The sequence below is a fragment of the Cucurbita moschata genome, unplaced genomic scaffold (genome assembly GCF_002738365.1).
Source record: "Cucurbita moschata cultivar Rifu unplaced genomic scaffold, Cmos_1.0 Cmo_Scf00012, whole genome shotgun sequence".
NCBI lineage: Eukaryota > Viridiplantae > Streptophyta > Magnoliopsida > Cucurbitales > Cucurbitaceae > Cucurbita > Cucurbita moschata.
Window position 1 is genome coordinate 3,986,397 of NW_019268528.1, and position 20,849 is coordinate 4,007,245.

Genomic DNA, 20,849 nt, shown 5'->3' on the forward strand with positions numbered 1-20,849 from the left:
GATTGTCCTCGTCAACTTAGGGTTGGTGTAAACCCTAAACCCTAAACCTTAAATCCCTCTCGATTATTACTTGACCACTAATTTTGTCACCATTTTCTTATGTAGATGTGTTGGTTCCATCGTGTAGTTGTGTCGCAATTGTCGTCCTTTTTTATTAGTTGTTATTGTTTGCTAATGCAAGGACTCACTGATGACCGTCAATTAACTCTCAACTATTGCGGTTCACACACCTTTGTTGTTGAACAATGTTGTTTCAGGTAGTTGTTGCATCTCAGCTGTCGCTCTGTTGTTGAAGATGTCGTGTCACGAGACACGCTCGGTTCATGTTGAATGGTGGTTGCAAATTAGCTCAAATTTGCCAATGACAATGTTGGTCGAGTGTGGGCGAGATCGATGGAAAGATACTTGCTTTGTTCCAACGTTTGATTTTGGGTTTATGAACAATATCATAAACAATTTATGATATCGTTAGCACCAATCATTCTAAGACTTAAGAATGGTGTGGATTATTGTGTTGGTAAATTTTTATGTTGAAAAAAATAGACTCAAACTTAGGACCTACTTGAGAAATTTGAAGAAAACTCAGATTTGGGAAGGTCTTGAAAAATGAAACTGAACAGTACAGGTAATAGCTACCTAGAACAAATTTTGCTCACTTTTTGGGCTGGTTCAACTATTTTAAAATGAAATTTCACGAAAATGTTCGTTGTTACAACAACTAGACTCAATGTGGCATTACCCAATGAATTAAAAAAAAATAATAATACTAAAAAAATAACAAATAATATCCTCAAGTTTTCAAAAAAAATAAATAATAATAAAATAAATTAATTAATTAAAAATACTAAAAAATAACAAATAATACCCTTAAGTTTTCAAAAAAAAAAATAATAAAAAAATAATAAAATAAATAAATAATACCTGAGTAGGAAAACCAAAAATAACCTTAGACTTTAAATAAATAAATAAATAATAACAAATAATACCTAAGTTTTCAAAAAAAAAAAAAATAATAAAATAAATAAATAATAACTTATCCGAGTAGAAAACCCTTTCTTTAAAAAATAACCTTAGACTTTAAAATCTTCATTAATTTCTTTTTAAAAAAGTTATAAAAAAATATTATTACAGTTCCGGTACTATGTCTAAAAAATACTCAAACTTTTTAAAATAGCACTATCTAAAACAAAAACATCTATCTATATCTCATAAACATCTTACTCTTCAATTTGAAGGATATTGACGGTTTCTAAAGATTAAAAATATCGATATTATTTTTCAAAGTTGGTGAATATTTTTGTTTGTACTAATAATTCCATCCATCTACTGAGTATTTTTTTTTTTACAAATAATAATAATAATAAAAAATAACGAGCGAAGATGGTAACATATTAACATAATTCAACATTGTCATAAAATGTATATAAATTGTGATATAATAATATTACAAATAAATAGATAATAAATATATTATAATATACTTATTTATACGTTACCTTAAACTATTAGAAAAATAAAAATGTATATAAATTGTGAGGTTAAACTATTAGAAAAATAAAAATGTATATAAATTGTGATATAATAATTTAAAGAAAGATATAAGAAATAAAAAAAAAGAACATTCATATAAATAATTTAAAGAACTAAAGAGATTAAAAATGAAAACAGAAACTTGTATTTGGCTGGCGTCGAACTCGGACGTGAGTATTCTTGAATTGAACTCAGTACCAATCTGACAAAGCCACTTCTTAATATATTGTAGATATTTTAATTTTGATTGGGTCAACCCGAAGGTTTTGCCCATGAACCCAAAACCGAACCGATTCAGTTCGGATTCAGAAAAAATGAACCCAACCCTATCCGAAATGCCAATCCAACCCAACCCAACCTTGGGTTGGTCCGGGTTTTCGGGTTACCGGGTTGAATGTACTCCCCTAGTAAATACCCTGTTGGATGAAGTAAGTAAAGGTATCAACAACAGTATTGCAATCAACAACGAGAAACAACGCTCTGATTCACTTCCACTTCTCTCTGCAATTCCTCCGAAGCTCCCATGGCTTCAATCCTTCCGTCATGCCTCTTTCTTCTCATGTCCATCATTCTTTTCTCCTCCGCTCACTCCTCCCCTCAGAATATCCAAACTTGTTACCCTTTTCCTCTGCCACTCCATTTCCCAACCATCACTAATACTACAGACAATCTCTCCATCTCCGGGAGAAGGTCGCCCCCGCCCACGCCGCCGCCACCACCACCACATCCACCACTTCAAGAACCGAAGAGGATGACGAAACCGAAGCGGAAGCTCAAGAAAGCCACCATTATAGCGGTGGCGGTTTCTACTGTAGCGGCTACCCTTCTGCTCTCTCTGGGTCTCCTCTTTTACATTCGAAGACGCATTCTTGCAAAACTCAAGGAACATCGAGTAGAATCTCAAGAATTTACAAGATTCGATGGAAACCTTAATGGGTTGATTGTTGAAGAAGATGGTCTTGATGTGATGTATTGGAAGAAGGACAATGAAGAAGATGAAGAGATGGGTTTTGCAAGAGATGGATCAATCGTCCCTGAGATTGTGCAAGAAACTCCTCTGCTCCATGGAATTTCTTCAATGGAAGCTCGTGATCACTCTCTGTCTAGTTCACGAGTATTGCCATTGCCGCCTCCTCCTCCTCCTCCTCCGCCTCCTCCATCAATGCCCCTGCCGCCTCCTCCATCAATTCCCCTGCCGCCCCCACCAACTGTAGTTGCCAAGACAGGGCCATCCAAAGATCAGGCTAGACTGAAGCCATTACATTGGGATAAGATCAATACCAATGTAGATCATTCTATGGTGTGGGACAAGATTGAGGACGGTTCTTTCAGGTAAAACCCATCGTCATAATTCCTAATTTGAAACAGATTTTAGTTTGATTTTGTTCTCTTCTTTGATCTGATCTTTGTTCTTCAGCTTTAATGGCGACCGTATGGAAGATCTCTTTGGGTACGTAGCCGCAGACAAGAAACTGCCAATAGAACAGAGTGGCCTCAACCATGGCGGACCAAAGCTAATCTCAATTCTTGATTCCCAAAGGGCAAGAAACATTGCCATAATTCTTAAATCCCTGAACATAACTCGGCAAGAACTTCTCGATGCTCTCACGGAGGGATATGGCCTCGATTCAGACACACTTGAGAAGCTTGTCAAGATCACTCCAACCAAAGAACAACAATCCCAAATCCTCAAATTTGATGGCGATTCATTAAGACTTGGCGATGCCGAATCTTTCATTTTCCATCTCCTCAAGGCTTTTCCAACGGCCTTCAATCGTCTAAACGCTATGTTTTTCAGATCAAGCTTCAAATCAGAGCTTAATCGACTCAAGGACTTCTCACAAACACTTAGTAGAGGTTGTGAAGAACTGAAGGGAAAAGGGCTATTCACAAAATTGTTAGAAGCAACTCTCAAAGCTGGAAATCGGTTGAATTCAGGAACAACGAGAGGTAATGCAACTGCTTTCAATCTCAAATCACTCTTAAAACTTTCGGATGTAAAAAGCACCGATAGAAAAACTACATTGCTTCATTTCATTGTCGAAGAAGTCATAAAATTCGAAGGGAAAAAACAATTCTTAAACAAAGATTCAAAGAATCTATCGGAAAAGGAAATAGAAACCGAATACATAATACTTGGATTATCAGCTATGGAATCACTCACTTTAGAGCTCTCCAACGTCAAGAAAGCATCCACAATCGACTATGAAGCCTTCATTATCACTTGCCCTAACCTGTTAATCAAAATCTTAGAGATACAAAACCTTCTACCGATGGAAGGTGGTGAATACAAGATGAAGATGTTGGAATTTGTGAAATCTGCGACGGAAGAAGTTGAGATAGCAAGAAGAGAACAAAGAAGGGCGTTGGATGAATTGAAGAAGACGAACGAGTACTATGAAACAAGGGATACAGAAAATCCGTTAGGGCTTTTTGTGACGGTGAGGGATTTTGTGAGCACTGTGAATCAAGTGTGTCATGAAATAGCTGGGGAGTTGAAGGGGAAGACAAAGATGGGAAATATGGATGCATGTGAATCATTGAAGAGAACAATTAGCTTGAGATTTCCACGTCCTGGAGAGCATTTCAAGCGTAGAAGCTTTTCAAGCGATTCCACGTATTAGCATTTCCGACTTGGTAGATTCTTCCACAAATTTTCTTTTTGTTTTTCTTTTGTATTTCCTCTAGAAAAGATTAAATGTACCATTTGTTTTATAGAAAGAAATACACATTTTGGTTAATAAGATTGACAGCTAGATTCTAGTACTCTCCGACTTTTTGAATATTTTAATTAATTAAATAAAGGATATTAATTGACGAAAGATTGAAATAAACGATATCGACAAGAAAATCGTCTCTAATAAATCGGGAATCAAAATCCAAGATACTTTTATCGCCGAATAACATTTCGCAGGAGTATAGAAACCGAAATAGTCAAATTAAAATTATCTTATAAAATTTTCATAATTTCCACAATATTTAATTATGAAGTTAAAAGTGATTTTAAGAATTGTAAAACCACTTTGAAAAATAAGCTTAGAACAGAAAAAGGATTCTCTTATTGGTAACTTTTCTATAGGTTTGAAAAAGTTATAAGACCCAATAAAGAATAGATAAGAAATTATGATACAATTTCCTATTCCTCTCGACGTCAAAATTTCAAAGCTACTCCCTCGAACAAGAAATCAACTGAAAACTTTGGGGGAGAAGAATTCAAACAACATACTTGCAGCATCTTCAAAATTCAGCATATGTTCATGAAAGGAAGCGTTTTAGTATGAAATACTAACTTCCTTTTCACACATTTCATGGACGTGATCTCTCGCATCGGTTAAAGCACTCTGCAATGACACCACGAAACCTCGATAAGAATCCAGAATCATTACTACGAGATGAGGATGAAGAAGGGATGGTGATAATATATGTATCGATATAACCTGTCCAAATTTGGTCAGGAAGTTATTGGCAAGATTCAAGGATGTAACTGCTATGTCCTCGTTCGCTTTGAGTGCTTGGGCAATGGCGAATGCACCGGGATCCTGCATCCAGAATTAGAACCAAAACGAAACAATATGAATGTGGGCTATCGATGTCTGGATGGGACGTGAACAAGGTCGAGAAGCATGTACCCTTATTTCGTTGAAACCCAAGTCTAGGGAAGTTAAAGCTTCATTAACCACTTTCAAGCTGCGAGCTAGGCAAGTTGCACCCTGAAATTAAATTTGGGGAAGGAAGGAAATTCTGATATTAGATGAGTACTTCATTTTCTAATTAAAAACATGGCAAACGACAGATACAAACCTCGTCCCGGAGACCATTGCCCCGTAAATCCAAGACAGATATTGTAGTATTATATTTCAGAGTTTCGGCAATTAATTCAGCACCTTTTGGTCCAATCTGCACAACATTTTATGCAATAAATTACAGGAGGCATTCTTTTTTTATGACAATAAAGCCAACCATCACATCCTTTACCTTACACCAACCAAGCTTGAGGTTTTTTACATTTCCATGAAACTTCAGCACCTCGGATAAAGCCTCCGCACCTTCTGGTCCAATGGGATTGTAAGCAATCTCCAACTGTGTTTGTGGGTGTAAGCGATTGATAAGGATAGATTTGTTCATGTCATAAAATGATAGAAGTTAAACACTCTCAAGTGCTAGATGGCTCACAGTGGTGATGGCATCATTATCCTTCAATGCTTGGGCGATTTTGGTAATACCCTCAGCATGTATGTTATTCCCTCCCTGTAAATAAACCCCACAAAAAAGGGTTGTCCATCTTAAATTTATAGTCGGGAAAGAGGAGGAGACGATATACGAAAACATAGGAGAACCTAGGGTGCTCACCAGGTCTAAAGTTTTTATTGACCGATTTTGCTTTAGAGCCTCAGCAATCTTTTCAGCACCCTGGGGATAAAAAGGAAGTTCGTAAGTAATTTAATGTTCTGCAGAATATACATACATACATACTACAATTATAGTGTGAACTTTTTACCAAACATACTATGTGTCAATGGGGGTAAGAAGGGGCAAGAAGAAGCTGACATATCAGCCCTAGGCATGTTGTTTCTTTATCAAGAAACCAAGCTGTTGTCTTTCTTTCTTTCTTTCTTTCTTTCTTTCTGTTTTTCTTTCTTTCTTTGTCTTTGGCAAAATATCTTTTCTCACTACCATCATCTCTTTAATTTCTTTGAAATCTACTTCATTGTATCTTGAAACTCAACTTCATTGTATCTTGAAACTTTACTTCATTGTATCTGGAAACTTTACTTCCAAATCAAGAATCAAATTCAATTGATTCATTCTTCAGGTAAATGTTGAGGATGGTTGGGAGGGCGTCCCATATTAGCTAATTTAGGGAATGATCATGGGTTAATAAGTAAGGAATACATCTCCATTGGTACGAGGTCTTTTGGGGAAGCCCAAAGCAAAACCATGAGAGTTTATGCTCAAAGTGGACAATATCATACCATTGTGTAGAGTCATTATTCCCAACATGTATCAAGAATCATGCCCTTAACTTAGCCATGTCAATAGAATCCTTAAATGTCGAAAAAGAATTGTGAGCCTCGAAGGTATAGTCAAAAGTGACTAAAGTGTCGAGCAAAGGATGTACTTTGTTCGAAGGCTCCAGAGAAGGAGTCAAGCCTCAATTAAGGGGAGACTGTTCAAGAGCTCTATAAGCCTCATCAGGGGAGGCTCTATGGTGTACTTTGTTCGATGGGAGGATTGTTGAAGATTGTTTGGGAGGGAGTCCCACATTGGCTAATTTAGGGAATGATAATGAGTTTATAAGTAAGGAATACATCTCCATTGGTATGAGACCTTTCGGGGAAGCCCAAAGCAAAACCATGAAAACTTATGCTCAAAGTGAACAATATCATACCATTGTGGAGAGTTGTTATTCCTAATAGTAAAATTTTCCCCAATCTCCTCCCATACATTTGCATCTAACTCCACGGTCAAAAGATTGAGAATCAACCGAATCGCACAAATTCCAAAATGATAGAAACTAAAGCAGAACCACAATGTATTGCAATATAAAAGGTACGTACAAAATAAACATGTAATTTCAAGTACTTACACCGAAGCTCTCTTAAACCCTAATGCACTCACCAAAATAATGCCTCCTTCTCCCTTACTCCCTCTATTTATAACCAAAATACCGTAACAACTTCCCTAACTACTTACTAATATATTCTTAATTTATAACCAAAATACCGTAACAACTTCCCTAACTATTTACTCATATATTCTTAATGGCATTCCTATCATATTCTTCTTGTGATATTCGTATCAATTGGAGTGCTTTTATTCACTCTTCATAGGTTTATTTGTTCTTGGTTTCTTTTTTTTCTTTTTTTTTTTTTTTTTCCTTAGCCCTCAAAGCTTTTTTCCAATATCAAAATTCAAGTGTAGCCTTCTCTAACTGGTTTATTCTCTATGGTTCATCTCATAGACCGCCCCTCACTGATGGAGTTGGCTTCCAGATTCATTGGGGTCTTTTCTTTTTCCTTTTGCTTTGATTAAGTGAGAAGCTCTAGAAATTTCGTGCATCTTGGATTTAATCAAGCTTTCGCATTTTATGTTATCAACAACTTAACAGAATACTTAAGCTTGTAGAACTTCATTAAGAGCAATTTTTAGAAGCTATGCCCGTTACCTCATCGCCAATATCATTCATGAACAAATTCAGTAAAACTAAGCTCTTAGTTCTCTTCATGAATTCGGCAACATGAAAGACACCTTTGGCAGTGATTGAGTTGTTACCAATGTCAAGAAGTGCAAGTTTTCCTACATAGGGAGAGTAAGAATGTTGATGAAGTTAATGGATCACAAATGCATAAAATATAATGATGAGAATTTGATGAAGCTCGAACTTCAATAACAACAGAAGGAACCTAGAATGGCATATGACATACCTTTACGAGAAGATAAGCCTGAAATTAAAGCACGCACGCCCTCATCACCAACTGAATTTCCATTCATGTGAAGTTCCTGTAAATTAAACAAATTATTAAAGAAAATCAATAGGTGACAAGGGGGTGTGTGTCAAGTAAACAAATTAAAAATATATATCCACAAATGTCAGAAAGGAACTTCGTGTTTCCAAGTTACGTTTTATCACATGTTACAAGTGTAAATTGGGCCTCTGATGGATGGAAAGTTGTTGTTGGGTTAAATAATGAGGTTATTTTTTAATCATATGGCAAGATTTCTCCTTGGAGCCAAGGACCAACCTGAGATGTAGGCTTCATTCAGATGAGGTGCAAACTATATGATAAATAAGACAAAAACATTGCCACTCCTGATGTTAGGATGAAATTGAAGAATAGTCTTAAAGGAAGTCCTACGTGGATCCGTGAAGAAACACAACAAATAGCTCACGCAAAGAATAAAAGTCTTTATTGCACGGATTGTTTCTCGACTAGGTGCTAAATTCATGATCGAACCAACCTCACAGACAAAAGCTGAGTATCAACAACCATACCCATCAATTTGTTGCTACACAGCTCAACCCAGACAAAAAAAAAAAAAAAACAGTCCCAATTTTTCAATAAAAAAAATAGTAATAAACCAGAAATGAAAAAAGAAAACAACTCAATCCAAACGTGGCACACAGGTTCAATACTTCCTACTCAAGATCTTGTTAGGCAAGTAGTCGGATGACTTCCTCCTAATCACTCAACTAGCTCAACCGATCAAAGGATCTCATCGTACAAGACAAACTCTATTGCTTGCTTGAGTAGGACAAGATCCTTGCTCATCCCTTATCCAGACGCACAAAATTTCCTGCCTACAAATACCAGACCCATACCTTAACTTTGCCAAATTCTCTTGTTGAAAGATGGAATAAATCCTCAAACTAGAGAAATTTTAGAGGGTAATAGAGGTCGCTGGAAGTGGTGTGAGCTCTTGCCGGTCTTATTGTTTAGGATTGTGCTTTCTTATTTGCCCATTTTGTATTATTTCATTTCTTACCAATGAAAACTCAATTTTGAAAATAAAAATAAATAATAACAACAACAATAATAATAATAAAATAATCAATCTTAAAGAAATAAAATACTTATATCATACTTCATGCTGGTCAAAGGTCCTCCCCAATACATAAATTTAAATGTAACTATCTATAACATTATAAAACAATAGAAATAACCAAAAAATCCTAACTTACCTAATTAACAAAAGATAAACGTAATTAATAGAAACTAACGATTTAATCAAACTAATCGACTGAATAAAATATATGCTCAAGACTAATTATCCAGCATGTTTTCTTCCTGCACCTTACAAGCAGCCCTCACCAAGTCATCCTTCCTCAAAGTCATTCACTTGGTTAATCCATGAAAAACCAAGGTGACAATATCAACCACATTGTTCATTACAGACAACTAATGTTCAGGATATGTATCTCGATTCACACCATATGGTGACCAGTTACATACTAAAATCCTCAATATCTCTAATTAAGGGAGCAATTCTCTCCTAATCTATTATCTGAAGCCAACCCCATCTTCTTATTCATCAAAATAATAACAATAATAATAATAAATAAATAAATAAGTAAAATAAAAATAAAAGCCAACAGAACACAAAGTAGTAAATGCACAAAGACCCCCTCCATCATAGCTAAACATACTTTTTCTAGCCCAATAAACACGAACATTAAGAATTTCTAAACGTGCCAATTGAGAGAAATCTTTCTAGGAATTGCTTAATGTGCCTATTGATCCCAACCCGAGGACCACTCTAAAGGATAGATGTCATACCTCCTCACTATACCCTATGCCACATAGAATCAACCTCTAATGGCAATCGCCACATCTATTTACCTGACCTAATAGTGGAATCTCAAGTTACAAATGCCTGAACTCCAAAGTTCAGTGGCCTAGACGTGACTTCTCAATTTACCATCCTCCATTGGAATCTTGCTGCTAGACACTACTTGTTTATAGGGCTCGGTAATATCAAATTCCATGCACCGATTGAAAATAGAATCAATCTAAGTTTAATTAACTCTTAATAAACAGGAAAAATCTTTAAATGGGATATTTTCCCTCTTGTACCACCTTCTCTACAACTTTATTGAAGACTAAGATGGGACTATAATATGTCTGCTGACTACAATAGCAGATGAGAGGAGAAAACAGTTTCAGGTAGGATAGTTCTAAGCCTTGCAGCCAAAACTTTAGCAAGATCCTTATAAACACTAGTTGTTAGGCTGGTAGGTTTGGTTCGGAGACTTCGAATGCATTAGAGCCCTTGGGTACAAGACCAATCTGCTGTCTTGTGGGCACAGGAATTGACAGGCCCGTTTTGATAAATCTGTTGAACATCTCAAGAAAATCAAATTAAGAAGTGTTCTGTTTCTTTTGAAAGAACTACACATTTAACCACATCAGGCCCAAGAGCCCTGTTATGCCATTTACTGTCATGAGAGTGTCTTCTTTAGGAACAGAGACGTCAAACTGATCATTGGCGATCTAAGAGACACCATCTTGGTTATTTAGTAACAAGAAGAGCGAAGGAAAGCCACAAATTCAGCCTCTATTTCCACATGAATAATTAAATTGACACAAAATTGATAAGATTCCTGACACTAAAGAACATAGAATATTAACAAGAGAGGATGTACCCTCAATGATTTGTTCCCTTCAAGTCCTTTAGCCAAAGCATTAGCTCCCAGGGCACCACCATAATTGCCACTAAAAAAATGTCTTAAATTAGCTTCTAAAGAGAAAAAGGAAGATGGATGAGAGGCTAAATATATGTACATTAACGGTTGCAAAAGAAGAGATATACTGGGGAATTTATATAGAGTGTTCAATTCTTCATGCATGTGTTTGAAAACTTCTAAATGATTATTTTACGGTATATTTTAATGGGAAGTTAATAATCTGTTACTCATTTGAATGATTTCTTTCATTCTTCTCAATGAAAACATAGTAATTATAAAATTTGTTACCCATTTAAGTAATTATTTACTTTCCAAGAAGAAAACAAGCTGATTGGATCCCTAAGAATAATTATAATTTTAGTGAATAACTAATATAGACCACATAAATTATATCAAACTGAAATAACAAATTGTACATAACTTCAGAATATATATAAACATTTATAATCTAAAACATAAGTTTCACATTGTACAACTTAATTGAACCTTTTATTTGATTTTATGCACATTAATTTAAAAAGTAATAAATAATAAATTACTAATATTTAGAATTAGAAGTTACATTTGAAAAATAAAGTTATATACCTTTCTCCTTTGGAACATTTATTAAGTTATGAAAATAATTCTTGAAGCAAAATCAATTATGCTAGTTTTTCTGCTTTATAAATCATGTAATATCATGATCTTCAAAAACCAAAGTTTTAAAATCTCAAGAAAAAATAACTGAATATTCTTTTTAAATACTGCGAATTTAATTTATGCAAACAATTAGCAAATCTTATTCAATCATCTTTGGATTTTTTTTTTCTTTCATCTCAAGAGTTTATTACTATCTTCATTTATTTCAGACGAATCAATATTCATTATTATAAATTAAATCATTATTCACATATGTTTAAATATCAATAATTTATTATTGTCATTATTTATTCTCACAAACATTAATCTTTGTTAGGATCTCAATACAACTATTGTAGTAGTTATTCTTTTTGTAAACATCAACGCCTCTTTAATAAAATAATCAATGTTTTATTTTTTTCTAATAAATATCTATATTAAAAATTAATAACCATATTAAAATGAGTATGAAAATATAAAGTTGAATATTATAAATTTCAATATTTATATTTATAGCTTCTTTATCTTTCTTTCTTTCTTTCTTTCTTTCTTTATTTATTTATTTATTTTTTGGAGAAAGATATAAACACAAGTATAAATATAGAAATTGAGGGTGATGAGTCCTCACTTAAGATGTATGTTCCGTATAGTGTTGTTTTCAATAAGTGCTCCACCAAGACTTGTAAATCCCTACCTCCATTATCCAAAAAGAACAGAAGGAATCAATGTTACTATCTATTTTAACTACCTTCTTGAAGGAGAGAAACCTTAAAGCATTATCAAACTCAGTAACTTACAGAATAGTCAATCATGTTATTGTTAAGTTCAAGTATGCGCAAGCTTGAATTTTTCTTCAGCATCTCGGCAACAGCTTTTGCACCCTGTAAAGAACTTGATAGTAAGATCAAATTTTAAAAAATTGAGGAAAGAACAACAAATAAGGAACCAAAAGAACTTTGATGGCAAACAAATATCTCCTACAGATGAGCTTTAATCAAACTAGTCAGCTAACCTCATCTCCTATGTCAGTACTGTTTAGCTGAAGCGTCTGAATGCTAGAATTTTTCACCAGCAAATCACACAGGGTCTGAAAACAATTGTAATTGCAATATTTAAGCCAGTTGCATGAAGTACTAGCAATAATTTAATGGGGAAAAGCCACAATTCATGCTTTACATGATCAGGATTAAATTAACAAATAAATAACTGGTCTATAGAACAAGATCAATGAATATACATCAATTCTGCAACAGGACACCCATTGAACTTTCCCAGTGCATAACATTCCCCGTATTCTAGTCTTAATCAATAAGTTTTAGGTTCAAAATACCTAGGTAAGCTAACCATGTGAATTCATATCTATATCACGAAAAACACAAGTTTCTGTCACCATATTTGGGATATCAAATATCCCAGGAATAACTAGACTAGCAAAAGTTATGATGAACTGATTGATGACCAATCCAATACTTAATGAATAAATACTGAGAGGCAAATGTGAGATATCCCTTCATGACCAGAGCATTTTTCAACATACGAAAAATTTATATATTTGAATTATTTCTTACATTCTCCTCATTTTGTCCAACTTTAATTTACAAAACTTGATTCTATTAAAAATTCTCACCCCTCATGAAATTTTCTCCCCATAGACAAAGAAAGACGCTCACCAAAGAATTCAACCAATTTTAAAAAAGGAGGATCAACAGGCAACTCCTCAATCATGTCCCAACGACCCCTACTAGGTGTTAAACTAGCACAAAATGTTTGAAGAAATCTACTCCAATTTTCATTGTAAAACAACTATTATTGAGTAGGTGCAAGTTCTCGTTTTGTAGTTTCTTGGGGACTCTTCGTTTGTTGGATTTTTTTTATGCCCTTGTACATTCTTTCATTTCTCTTGATGAAAGCTCAGTACCTTGCCCAAAAAAACGGTAAAACAACCACTCCAAAGCATCTGATCCCCCTTCCACTATGACAAGCACTAGGCATAAACCAAATACAAAGATCTTTGCACAAAGTCTATGCCATTGGCCCTCCTCTCAAAGTAACAAAGGAAAGAATCTAAAATCTTACTTTGTCTTCCAAAGTCTACCTAATTCCTCTAGAGACAAGTGTTCCAAATCATATCATGCTTCAACAATTCAGCAATCGCAGCTTTGACAACAACTTGAACGTACATAATGTAAGAACTTTTACTGGGATGAAATGAACAAATTTTGAGAGTTTTGGGTTTGTTAATGGGATTTCATAGCTGTAGGAATCTGAAATTCAGATTCTTTACTATTCTTTGCATCAGAAAAACAGGAAGGAAAGAACAAAGAAGATTGATCAAAATTGTTGAATCCACTTCAGATTCTTAGCATCGACACGCAGTTTTACACTTGAATCCACAAGCCTATGACTCAATAAATAGTTGCTGAATGACGTATTATTAAACATGCACTGGAATATGTTGCAGCGGCGTTAAAAGGAAAACATACCGAATTCAAATTTAGAAACTATTAAAATGAAATAAAGACAGGGACTTAGAAATCCAATAAGGATTATAGAACCTAATTAAATTAAAATTTCAAGATACTAGGTACTTTTTTAAGCAATATACTAACATTAAAAAAATAAAGCAATTTTTTAAGGGTTAAAAAAAGACAAAAACCATAATAGCATAGGGATTCTAATTGTATATGCACAAGTATCTAAGGCACGAATGTACGCCTTTCTTTTAGAAAGGTAAGCTAACGCCTGTGACCTTCATCTGTGAACCAGATTTGACCCATTTTGTTGAGCTAAAACGAAGTGTTTGGTGAGTGCTTTCAGAGTGCCCTTCCATAAATCTTTTATCTTAGTAAATTTTCTTTTGTTTCTACCCTTGGACATCAGCTAATCAAATTAACCTCACAGTTTTCTATGTTCAATCTCTCTTCTCTTTCCACCCATGGACATAGTCTTGTCGTGGGTCTGAATAGGCTAACCGTTTGGCAAGTGCTTTCAAATTTATCTTCGCCATACTGGCATTGCTTCAGTCTACTCTCTCTCTCTCTCTCTCTCTCTCTCTCTCATTCAATATCAACTGATTATAATTCCCCAAAAAAAAAATTATAAGAAACGGACTTCTATAAATAACAAGAAAGAGAGACACAACCTAAGGGCCAGGGGCTTGTTAAAAATGGTAGGAATGTTGTAATTAAAAAACAATTTCCTGTGACTATATCCCACCAAGAAGCGGTAAGCTGTACACTTCTCCAAGAGAATAAAAAGAGGGCTTATCTTCAACGATACTCTAATTCCCCCAAAACATAAAATTAAGCAGGTGAATGCTCATCAAATATTAAAGATATAAAAAGTTTTGCCGACCTTAACTCCTTCATCTCCAATTGGGTTGCCAGAAAGATCAAGGGTCTTTAAAACGATATTTGATTGAAGGACACCATCAAATGCCTTTATCCCTTCAGCTGTTATTCCATTTGCAGAAAAATTAACTTCCTCAACCGTCTGTAACAATAAAATAATCCAATTAAATACCCAAACATAAAATTAGCAACACTTCATGTCATAATGTTGCACGGGAAAAAAGTAGCAAAACAAAATAGCAACTGTTCATGGCAATCACGCTCATTAGCTATAACACTAGCCATGGATTATAGAAGCAGAAAAGAATTAGTAGATGAACCTGATTGTATCCTAAACTCTCAGCAAGAAAAAACAGGCCTTCATCTCCAAAGTTGCGTGCTGTCAATAATAAGTTTAAATATCACATACTTCACAGTTGGCAAGTGAATGAAGTTTAGAACTTGAACAAATTAAGCATAAAAAAATTGACCTTTGTGAACACTCGAACAAAGAAACACTGAACCCATGGGAAATAGTAAATACATCTAAATTCTAATAATCAGATTATGAAAATACCATATCCATTTTAAATGACTGATAATAAAAGTTGACGAACCTAGGAGATATACCAAAAGTGCTGGACATTATGGCCAGTTTCAAGATGTGGTGAAGTCAGTTGGAAAATTCAATCGGTATTGACAAAATTCACTAAGATTAAACGACTATGTCATAATGCTGCAGCATTCAATAACACGGCAGCATTGAAACAAAAATCATGTCTCCATTAACTCGCTGAGTGTCGTACCTGTCATGTCGACACTTCTAAAAGTCCGGAGTTCTTTTGCAAAGTCATTAAGCTTCAATTTGGCTTCCCTGTCAATCTTGGCGGTAAGATTTGGAAACAAATTTATACCAGCACCGAATGACCATTTAGCTTCTTGGGCTGGGGATTTGTTTCTCTCAGATGAAGACCTATCTGACTTCGGAATCGTGAGTCTTTCCACCAATTTCCATAAAACTGTGAACTTAAAACTTGAATCAGTATCTCCAAGTCAAAATTCGGTGCCATTGTATTCCCAAATATAAATGGAAGCGGCGAAAGTTACAAGTCATGCTTCAAATTAGTACATTTAAACTTGAAGACATCAGTTTGCACTTGAATAAGAATACATTTAGAAATTCCTTTCGAATTGGAAAAGAAAACGAAAAGTGCAAAACCGTACCGAACGTAACCACGATGAACACGCCAGCAGGTAAAACATTGGAGGCAACCTGCTTCAGCGGGGCAATCACCGAGGAGCTCTCAGTTTGAGACTCCCTGTAAACTCTTCGAGAAGTTGCAGCCCGCCTGGAGCCGCCCTCGGACCTCAACGTAGCCTTTAAAACCAAGTTTCTGAACCTAAAACCTCTTCTCCAGTGCGCAACCGAAACTAACGCACCATTGGCATGATAATCGAAGCTAGAACGGCGAAATCCCACAGGTCGGAGCCCTAGCGAATGAACTCGGAGGAAAATCTAGAATGGAAGCCAGAAGAGTTGAAATTGCGAGGTAGAAGCACTGGATTGATTGGAGAAAACAATCAAGCGAAAAAGTATAGTAGTTACCTTAGGATGAGAGGAGAGAGAGATAGTAGAGGTGGAAGTAGAGGCCATGGATGCTGCTTGGAAGTGGATTAGATGCGCATGGGAGAGAAGGTATGTGGAGCCGCTGGCTACGGGAGCGAGAGTGGAGTGTTGGTTTGGGTTACGGAGGCGATTGCTCCAAACCAGAGTCCTGCAGGTTCTTCCCGAAGTTTTCCTGATTATTCTTTCTTTTATTTTTAAATAACACCTCATAAATGTAGGTCAAAATTTCGAATATCCACAAAATAAATAATAATAATAATAAATAAATAAATAAATAAAACCTTTTGGTCATTGTCAAGGAACATTTTTTAAGAATAAATTACATTTTCGTAGGATTAGTGTTAAATTAGTTTCTTAATTTCAAATTTAAACTAGAAGTGCATTCATTTTGGTCCTCAATTAAGAGCACTAGTTAAATATAGTAATGAAAGTTGAAGTTAGGGCTTTTAAAATAAAAATAATTAATAATAAATTATTATTATTTTTAAAATACGTTAAATTATTAAAAAATATTCTAATTTTTATTCCACCTCATTTCAATTATACCTTTAAAAGCTTTCATTTTTTTACGTTTGAAAATTGTTTTGGAGGTTCGAAGAAGAGAGAAAGAAGAAGAAAACATAGGAAACTCAGTAGCGGTAGGTTCGAGGTAGACCCACGCTTGCTAGAACCCTTGTTGTTGAGATTGCGGTTTGTGGATAGTCAATTTCAAGTAGGAAAAAAACGGATTTTTTGGGCAACCATCGAGGCAACAACGATGTAGTCTGATCCTGCATCTAGTGATTCGTGTGTTTCCTGCGATCCAACTTGAATGCTTCATAAGTTTCAAGTAGCATAGTCTAAATACTCCACTCAAGGCTTGAACGTTCAAAGTAGCGTAGTCTAAAAACGTACATAAAAGACTTTTTACACTCCAAACACTCCAACAATGTGTTTTTCAACTTGAAACCTTAGACTATATCTTTTAAAGTCTCAGGGGGCATTTTGGTCATTTTACCCCTAATTTTTAATTTGACCTCTTTACTGTTCCAATAACTTTGAAAATTTTAGGAGTCATCAATTATCTCATAATGTGGTGTGTTGTTTCATGTATATTACCATCTTGTAAAACATCTCATCTTGTAAAACATATTTTATAATGATAATGACAACAATTAAACCGGTGCTTTACGTTAGTTATAGTAGTTGAAAGTTCATGACACGAACCAAAAACATTAATTTTTGAAACCCTTAGGAACAAAAATGTTTTGACTTTGAAACACAAAAAAAAAAAAATAAATAAATAAAAAAAAAAAACCAAAAGCTGTTAAAATATAGAATGAAAAAAGTAGGGGTATTAAAAATTAAGCATAATTGTATCATACAAATATATTGTGTGTAATTTCTATTGATTTTGATAGGTCTCAAGGGACCATATTGTTAACGGTGAGTTTTTGAATCATCTATATGTGGCTAATGAATGCTACGGCCTTGTTTCCTCTGTGCCTTCAGCTCAGCTACCGCTGCTGCTCTCACATAACACAAAAGAAGAGGCTCATTTGGTTTACAACAAAAAAGGAAAAATCAAATGAGCTTCTTTTTGTGGAAAAAGGTCTTGAGGTGCCAAATTTGCAATCCCGCTACCGATAAGCAAACGAAAAGCGAAAGAAAACTCAACCGTGTCATCTTCGTGTTCGTACTTGCGTTCAGATCTTGCATTTCTTCCTCCCTGCCATCGTACATTGTTCAAAATTTCATTTCAGGCCAACACAGAACAAAAACCACGTGTAAGGCTGTTGAGGTCAATCGGGATCGGGATCGAGTAATACCAATTCCGTAAACAGAGTGAGAGAGAGATAGAGCTTTGTTCTGTTTACCTTTCACGGAGATAATACATCTCTTCTTGAATAGAATTGGCAGTTTCAAACAACTTCTGCAGCTCAAATTCCATAGCCTGGCATTGTAAGGCAAGCGTTAATGGCATAGCGCACGAGATTTGGGAAAATAACCCGAACAACGTATTTCAGCAATTTATTAGAATTGAAAATACAAACAACACGTGTGCCGTATAGATCTGTGTCGTTCAACCAAAATTATGAAAGCAGCCATTGAAGCAACAACATCAGCATTTGAAGTTACAAGTTCATAGCGTTTAATAGTCGTCTTTTATAGTAATTTGACATTTGTATAAAAGCATTTTAATGTAACACAAATCAAACCAATAAACTTACACTTTTAAGTTTATCTTCCTAACTTCATTTTCGTATTTCAATTTTTGTTTCTTCCAACTCCCTATCGAACGAGCCTCTCCTCAACTCTAGATTCGAGTTACCAACACCCAGGGTTCCAACCTTGTTCAACAATCAATCGTGTCAGAAATTATGAAAAATTAAGGGAATGGTCACCCTAACCAGATGTCATCCCAAAAAGGATTTCACTACAAAAACCCCACCTTATACCCAATATTAAGCTAAAACAATTTGTTGAGCTTTGTAATCTCCTTTCATGGGCTGTAAGACCCTTTCCAGTTTATGTATTTTAATTGACACCCCTAGCTACTGTCAGCACCTTTCCACAAAAACAATCCAAACGCTTTTCAAATGTTCTTAGATACAGCAATAGGGATTCTGAAAATGGACTACTTGAACAAAGTTAAATGTAGATTTGTCTAATGCAAGCAAACAATAGTAAATAGTGTAGGACTTTAATAGCAAAAATAATGGTGCCGGGGCTCTTTATGAATTGTAAAAGTTTGTTCTTAAGAGAGAATCAGCAATAAGATTGTTAGTACCATAGGAGAAAGAATACCGAGAAAACTTGGCGAGTGAAAATTGTGTTCGGGAGGCTGTGTCATGCTCTCCACTACAGCCATTGTTAATGTATCTAACCTAATTATATGACTTCTTTCAAACAACAAAGAACAGTGGCTCTAAATTTAGAGGGGATGCAGATCTTGAGTGGCAAAAGGGAAAACAAAAAGTTGAGTCGTCGTATTGATTTAAAGATCTTATTTTTATACTGGAAAGAGAAGGATAAGACATCCCGAACTAGACCTTGTTGGCAAAATGAGCTTGGAGGTAACAAAGGGGATCAAAGAAAGAAGATTCATAGTAAGATAAGCACAAGGATCCATGGGAAGAAGAACTTGGGTTGTTTTCTTGTTCTTTTTTAACAATGAGAGGAAATCTAGAATTGACCACAATCCCTGGCCAAATGTTGCCAACCCCAAACCTCTTTTTGAGCCATCAACAATCCTAAGGGAGGGAAATGAAGCCTCGGACATTATGTTGGAGAGATAGGTGTCTAATGTCACGGTCATGCTTGTCCAAGATGTGTTTCCTGTGGCCGCATGTTGGATGTCTCGATCATGTTTGTTTATGACGTGTTGTCCATGGTTGCATGTCTGATCCAAACCCTTTTTACTTGCTTTCATGTCAGATAGGTCTTTACTATTCTTGTTGTGTCACCAAAATCATGTTTACACTCACCAGGTCTAAAATGCCCCAAAATGTACTATACAAAAATGCCCCAAAATGTACTATACAAAAATGCCCCAAAATGTACTATTGGGGACATGACTAGTCGTCAATTTTTCCTATCGCTTATTCACTTTTGGCCTATAACATTGCTTTTTAAAAATTGTTTTCAACGTATTACCTCACTCACGTTTTATAAAACATCTCTCTCAAACATGACTCGAGACTCAAGTATATACCAATATTGTCCGTGAAGTCCGAATCTCACACCGCTGACTTGTTTGTTGAGTTAGAACAAGTGTGACACAATCGTTATCCACAACCACAAAAGTGCAATTGTGACACCTAGTTGAGCAGATTCCCTACCTCTTTTGCTAACTCTAGTTCCAAAGACATGAACCGAAAGAAGCCGGGGACGAACGACTAGATTTGAAATTCCCCACTACAATGCTTCAACTATTCTTGACATTTGCTAATTTCACAAAAGAAACATAATTCGGTTGAGCATAGATTAAGAAGAAGGATAACAAAACAACTCTGTGGTTGAACGAAGTCAACGATTGCTTGGAGTTTGCTACTTGAAAGGAACTCAAGGTTGTTCAATGAAAAAGAAAGTCTAGGCAGGAAGATATTACTAATACAAGCAAAGAATAGTAAATTCCTCAAATCCAGAGAATGAAAGCTTCACAAAGAATTGAAATGTCGAATAAAAACGCCAATCAAAATCCTCTAAAACTAGCAAAAGGTGAAAACAGAAGCCATCAAAAGCAACGAAGTTGAATCTAGATTTGTGAACACAATCAAAAACTTACTTCGACATCGCCCTTCTTAGCAACACTGGACCATTGCTTAGCAGCCACACCCGTCCTCCAATCGAAATCCACCGTTAATGTTACTGGAGGCTTGTGATCAGGAACCCAAAAGCAGGTCATGAAATCACCCCCTTCCCCAGCAACGAACGCGAATTGCCCCGATTCCACCTTGTCGGAATAGTGGAAGGTATTCCCAGTAGTCGAAGTCACCTACAGATTCCAAAACCCTAAATCAAGCATCACTCATCGATCAAAAACCCTAAAAAAAAAAAAAAAAAAAAAAAAAAAAAAAAA

The 20,849-nt window shown here is 35.3% G+C and overlaps 3 protein-coding genes across 3 annotated transcripts in view; 1 reads left to right on the forward strand and 2 right to left on the reverse strand.

Annotated features, from left to right (window-relative positions):
- Positions 1–1,937: 1,937 nt before the first annotated feature.
- LOC111450601 (formin-like protein 4) lies at positions 1,938–4,229 on the forward strand. The gene is made up of 2 exons (XM_023090811.1): positions 1,938–2,862; positions 2,948–4,229. Exons 1-2 carry the CDS (start codon positions 2,054–2,056, stop codon positions 4,152–4,154), a joined length of 2,016 nt encoding a protein of 671 aa, XP_022946579.1. The 5' UTR covers positions 1,938–2,053; the 3' UTR covers positions 4,155–4,229.
- A 341-nt stretch (positions 4,230–4,570) lies between these two features.
- Positions 4,571–16,455, reverse strand: LOC111450561 (NLR family CARD domain-containing protein 3). Its single transcript, XM_023090757.1, has 18 exons — positions 16,268–16,455; positions 15,886–16,177; positions 15,468–15,680; positions 15,003–15,061; positions 14,687–14,824; positions 12,345–12,419; positions 12,130–12,213; positions 11,961–12,022; positions 10,673–10,742; positions 7,956–8,031; positions 7,697–7,827; positions 5,881–5,940; positions 5,704–5,778; positions 5,506–5,610; positions 5,332–5,427; positions 5,160–5,240; positions 4,968–5,069; positions 4,571–4,871 (listed from the first exon to the last, which is right to left on the reverse strand). The coding sequence occupies exons 1-18, from the start codon at positions 16,313–16,315 to the stop codon at positions 4,803–4,805; spliced, it is 1,836 nt and encodes a 611-aa protein (XP_022946525.1). The 5' UTR covers positions 16,316–16,455; the 3' UTR covers positions 4,571–4,802.
- Positions 16,456–17,600: 1,145 nt separating this feature from the next.
- LOC111450856 (transmembrane emp24 domain-containing protein p24delta9-like) overlaps positions 17,601–20,849 on the reverse strand; it is a 4,013-nt gene continuing 764 nt past the window's right edge. The window contains exons 2-4 of the mRNA XM_023091149.1: positions 20,556–20,765; positions 18,145–18,221; positions 17,601–17,996 (exon numbers count right to left, since the gene is read on the reverse strand). Coding sequence (XP_022946917.1) covers positions 17,852–17,996; positions 18,145–18,221; positions 20,556–20,765 — 432 coding nt within the window. The 3' untranslated portion in view covers positions 17,601–17,851. The remainder of the gene's footprint in view (positions 17,997–18,144; positions 18,222–20,555; positions 20,766–20,849) is intronic.

Excerpts from the sequence above, each read along its gene's own strand:
- LOC111450601 (XM_023090811.1), top strand. The coding sequence starts at position 2,054 with ATGGCTTCAATCCTTCCGTCATGCCTCTTTCTTCTCATGTCCATCATT. Across the intron at positions 2,863-2,947 it reads ATTGAGGACGGTTCTTTCAG|CTTTAATGGCGACCGTATGG; the intron begins GTAAAACCCATC and ends TTTGTTCTTCAG.
- LOC111450561 (XM_023090757.1), bottom strand. The coding sequence starts at position 16,315 with ATGGCCTCTACTTCCACCTCTACTATCTCTCTCTCCTCTCATCCTAAG. Across the intron at positions 7,828-7,955 it reads AGGCTTATCTTCTCGTAAAG|GAAAACTTGCACTTCTTGAC; the intron begins GTATGTCATATG and ends CTCCCTATGTAG. Across the intron at positions 5,428-5,505 it reads TCAAGCTTGGTTGGTGTAAG|ATTGGACCAAAAGGTGCTGA; the intron begins GTAAAGGATGTG and ends AATGTTGTGCAG.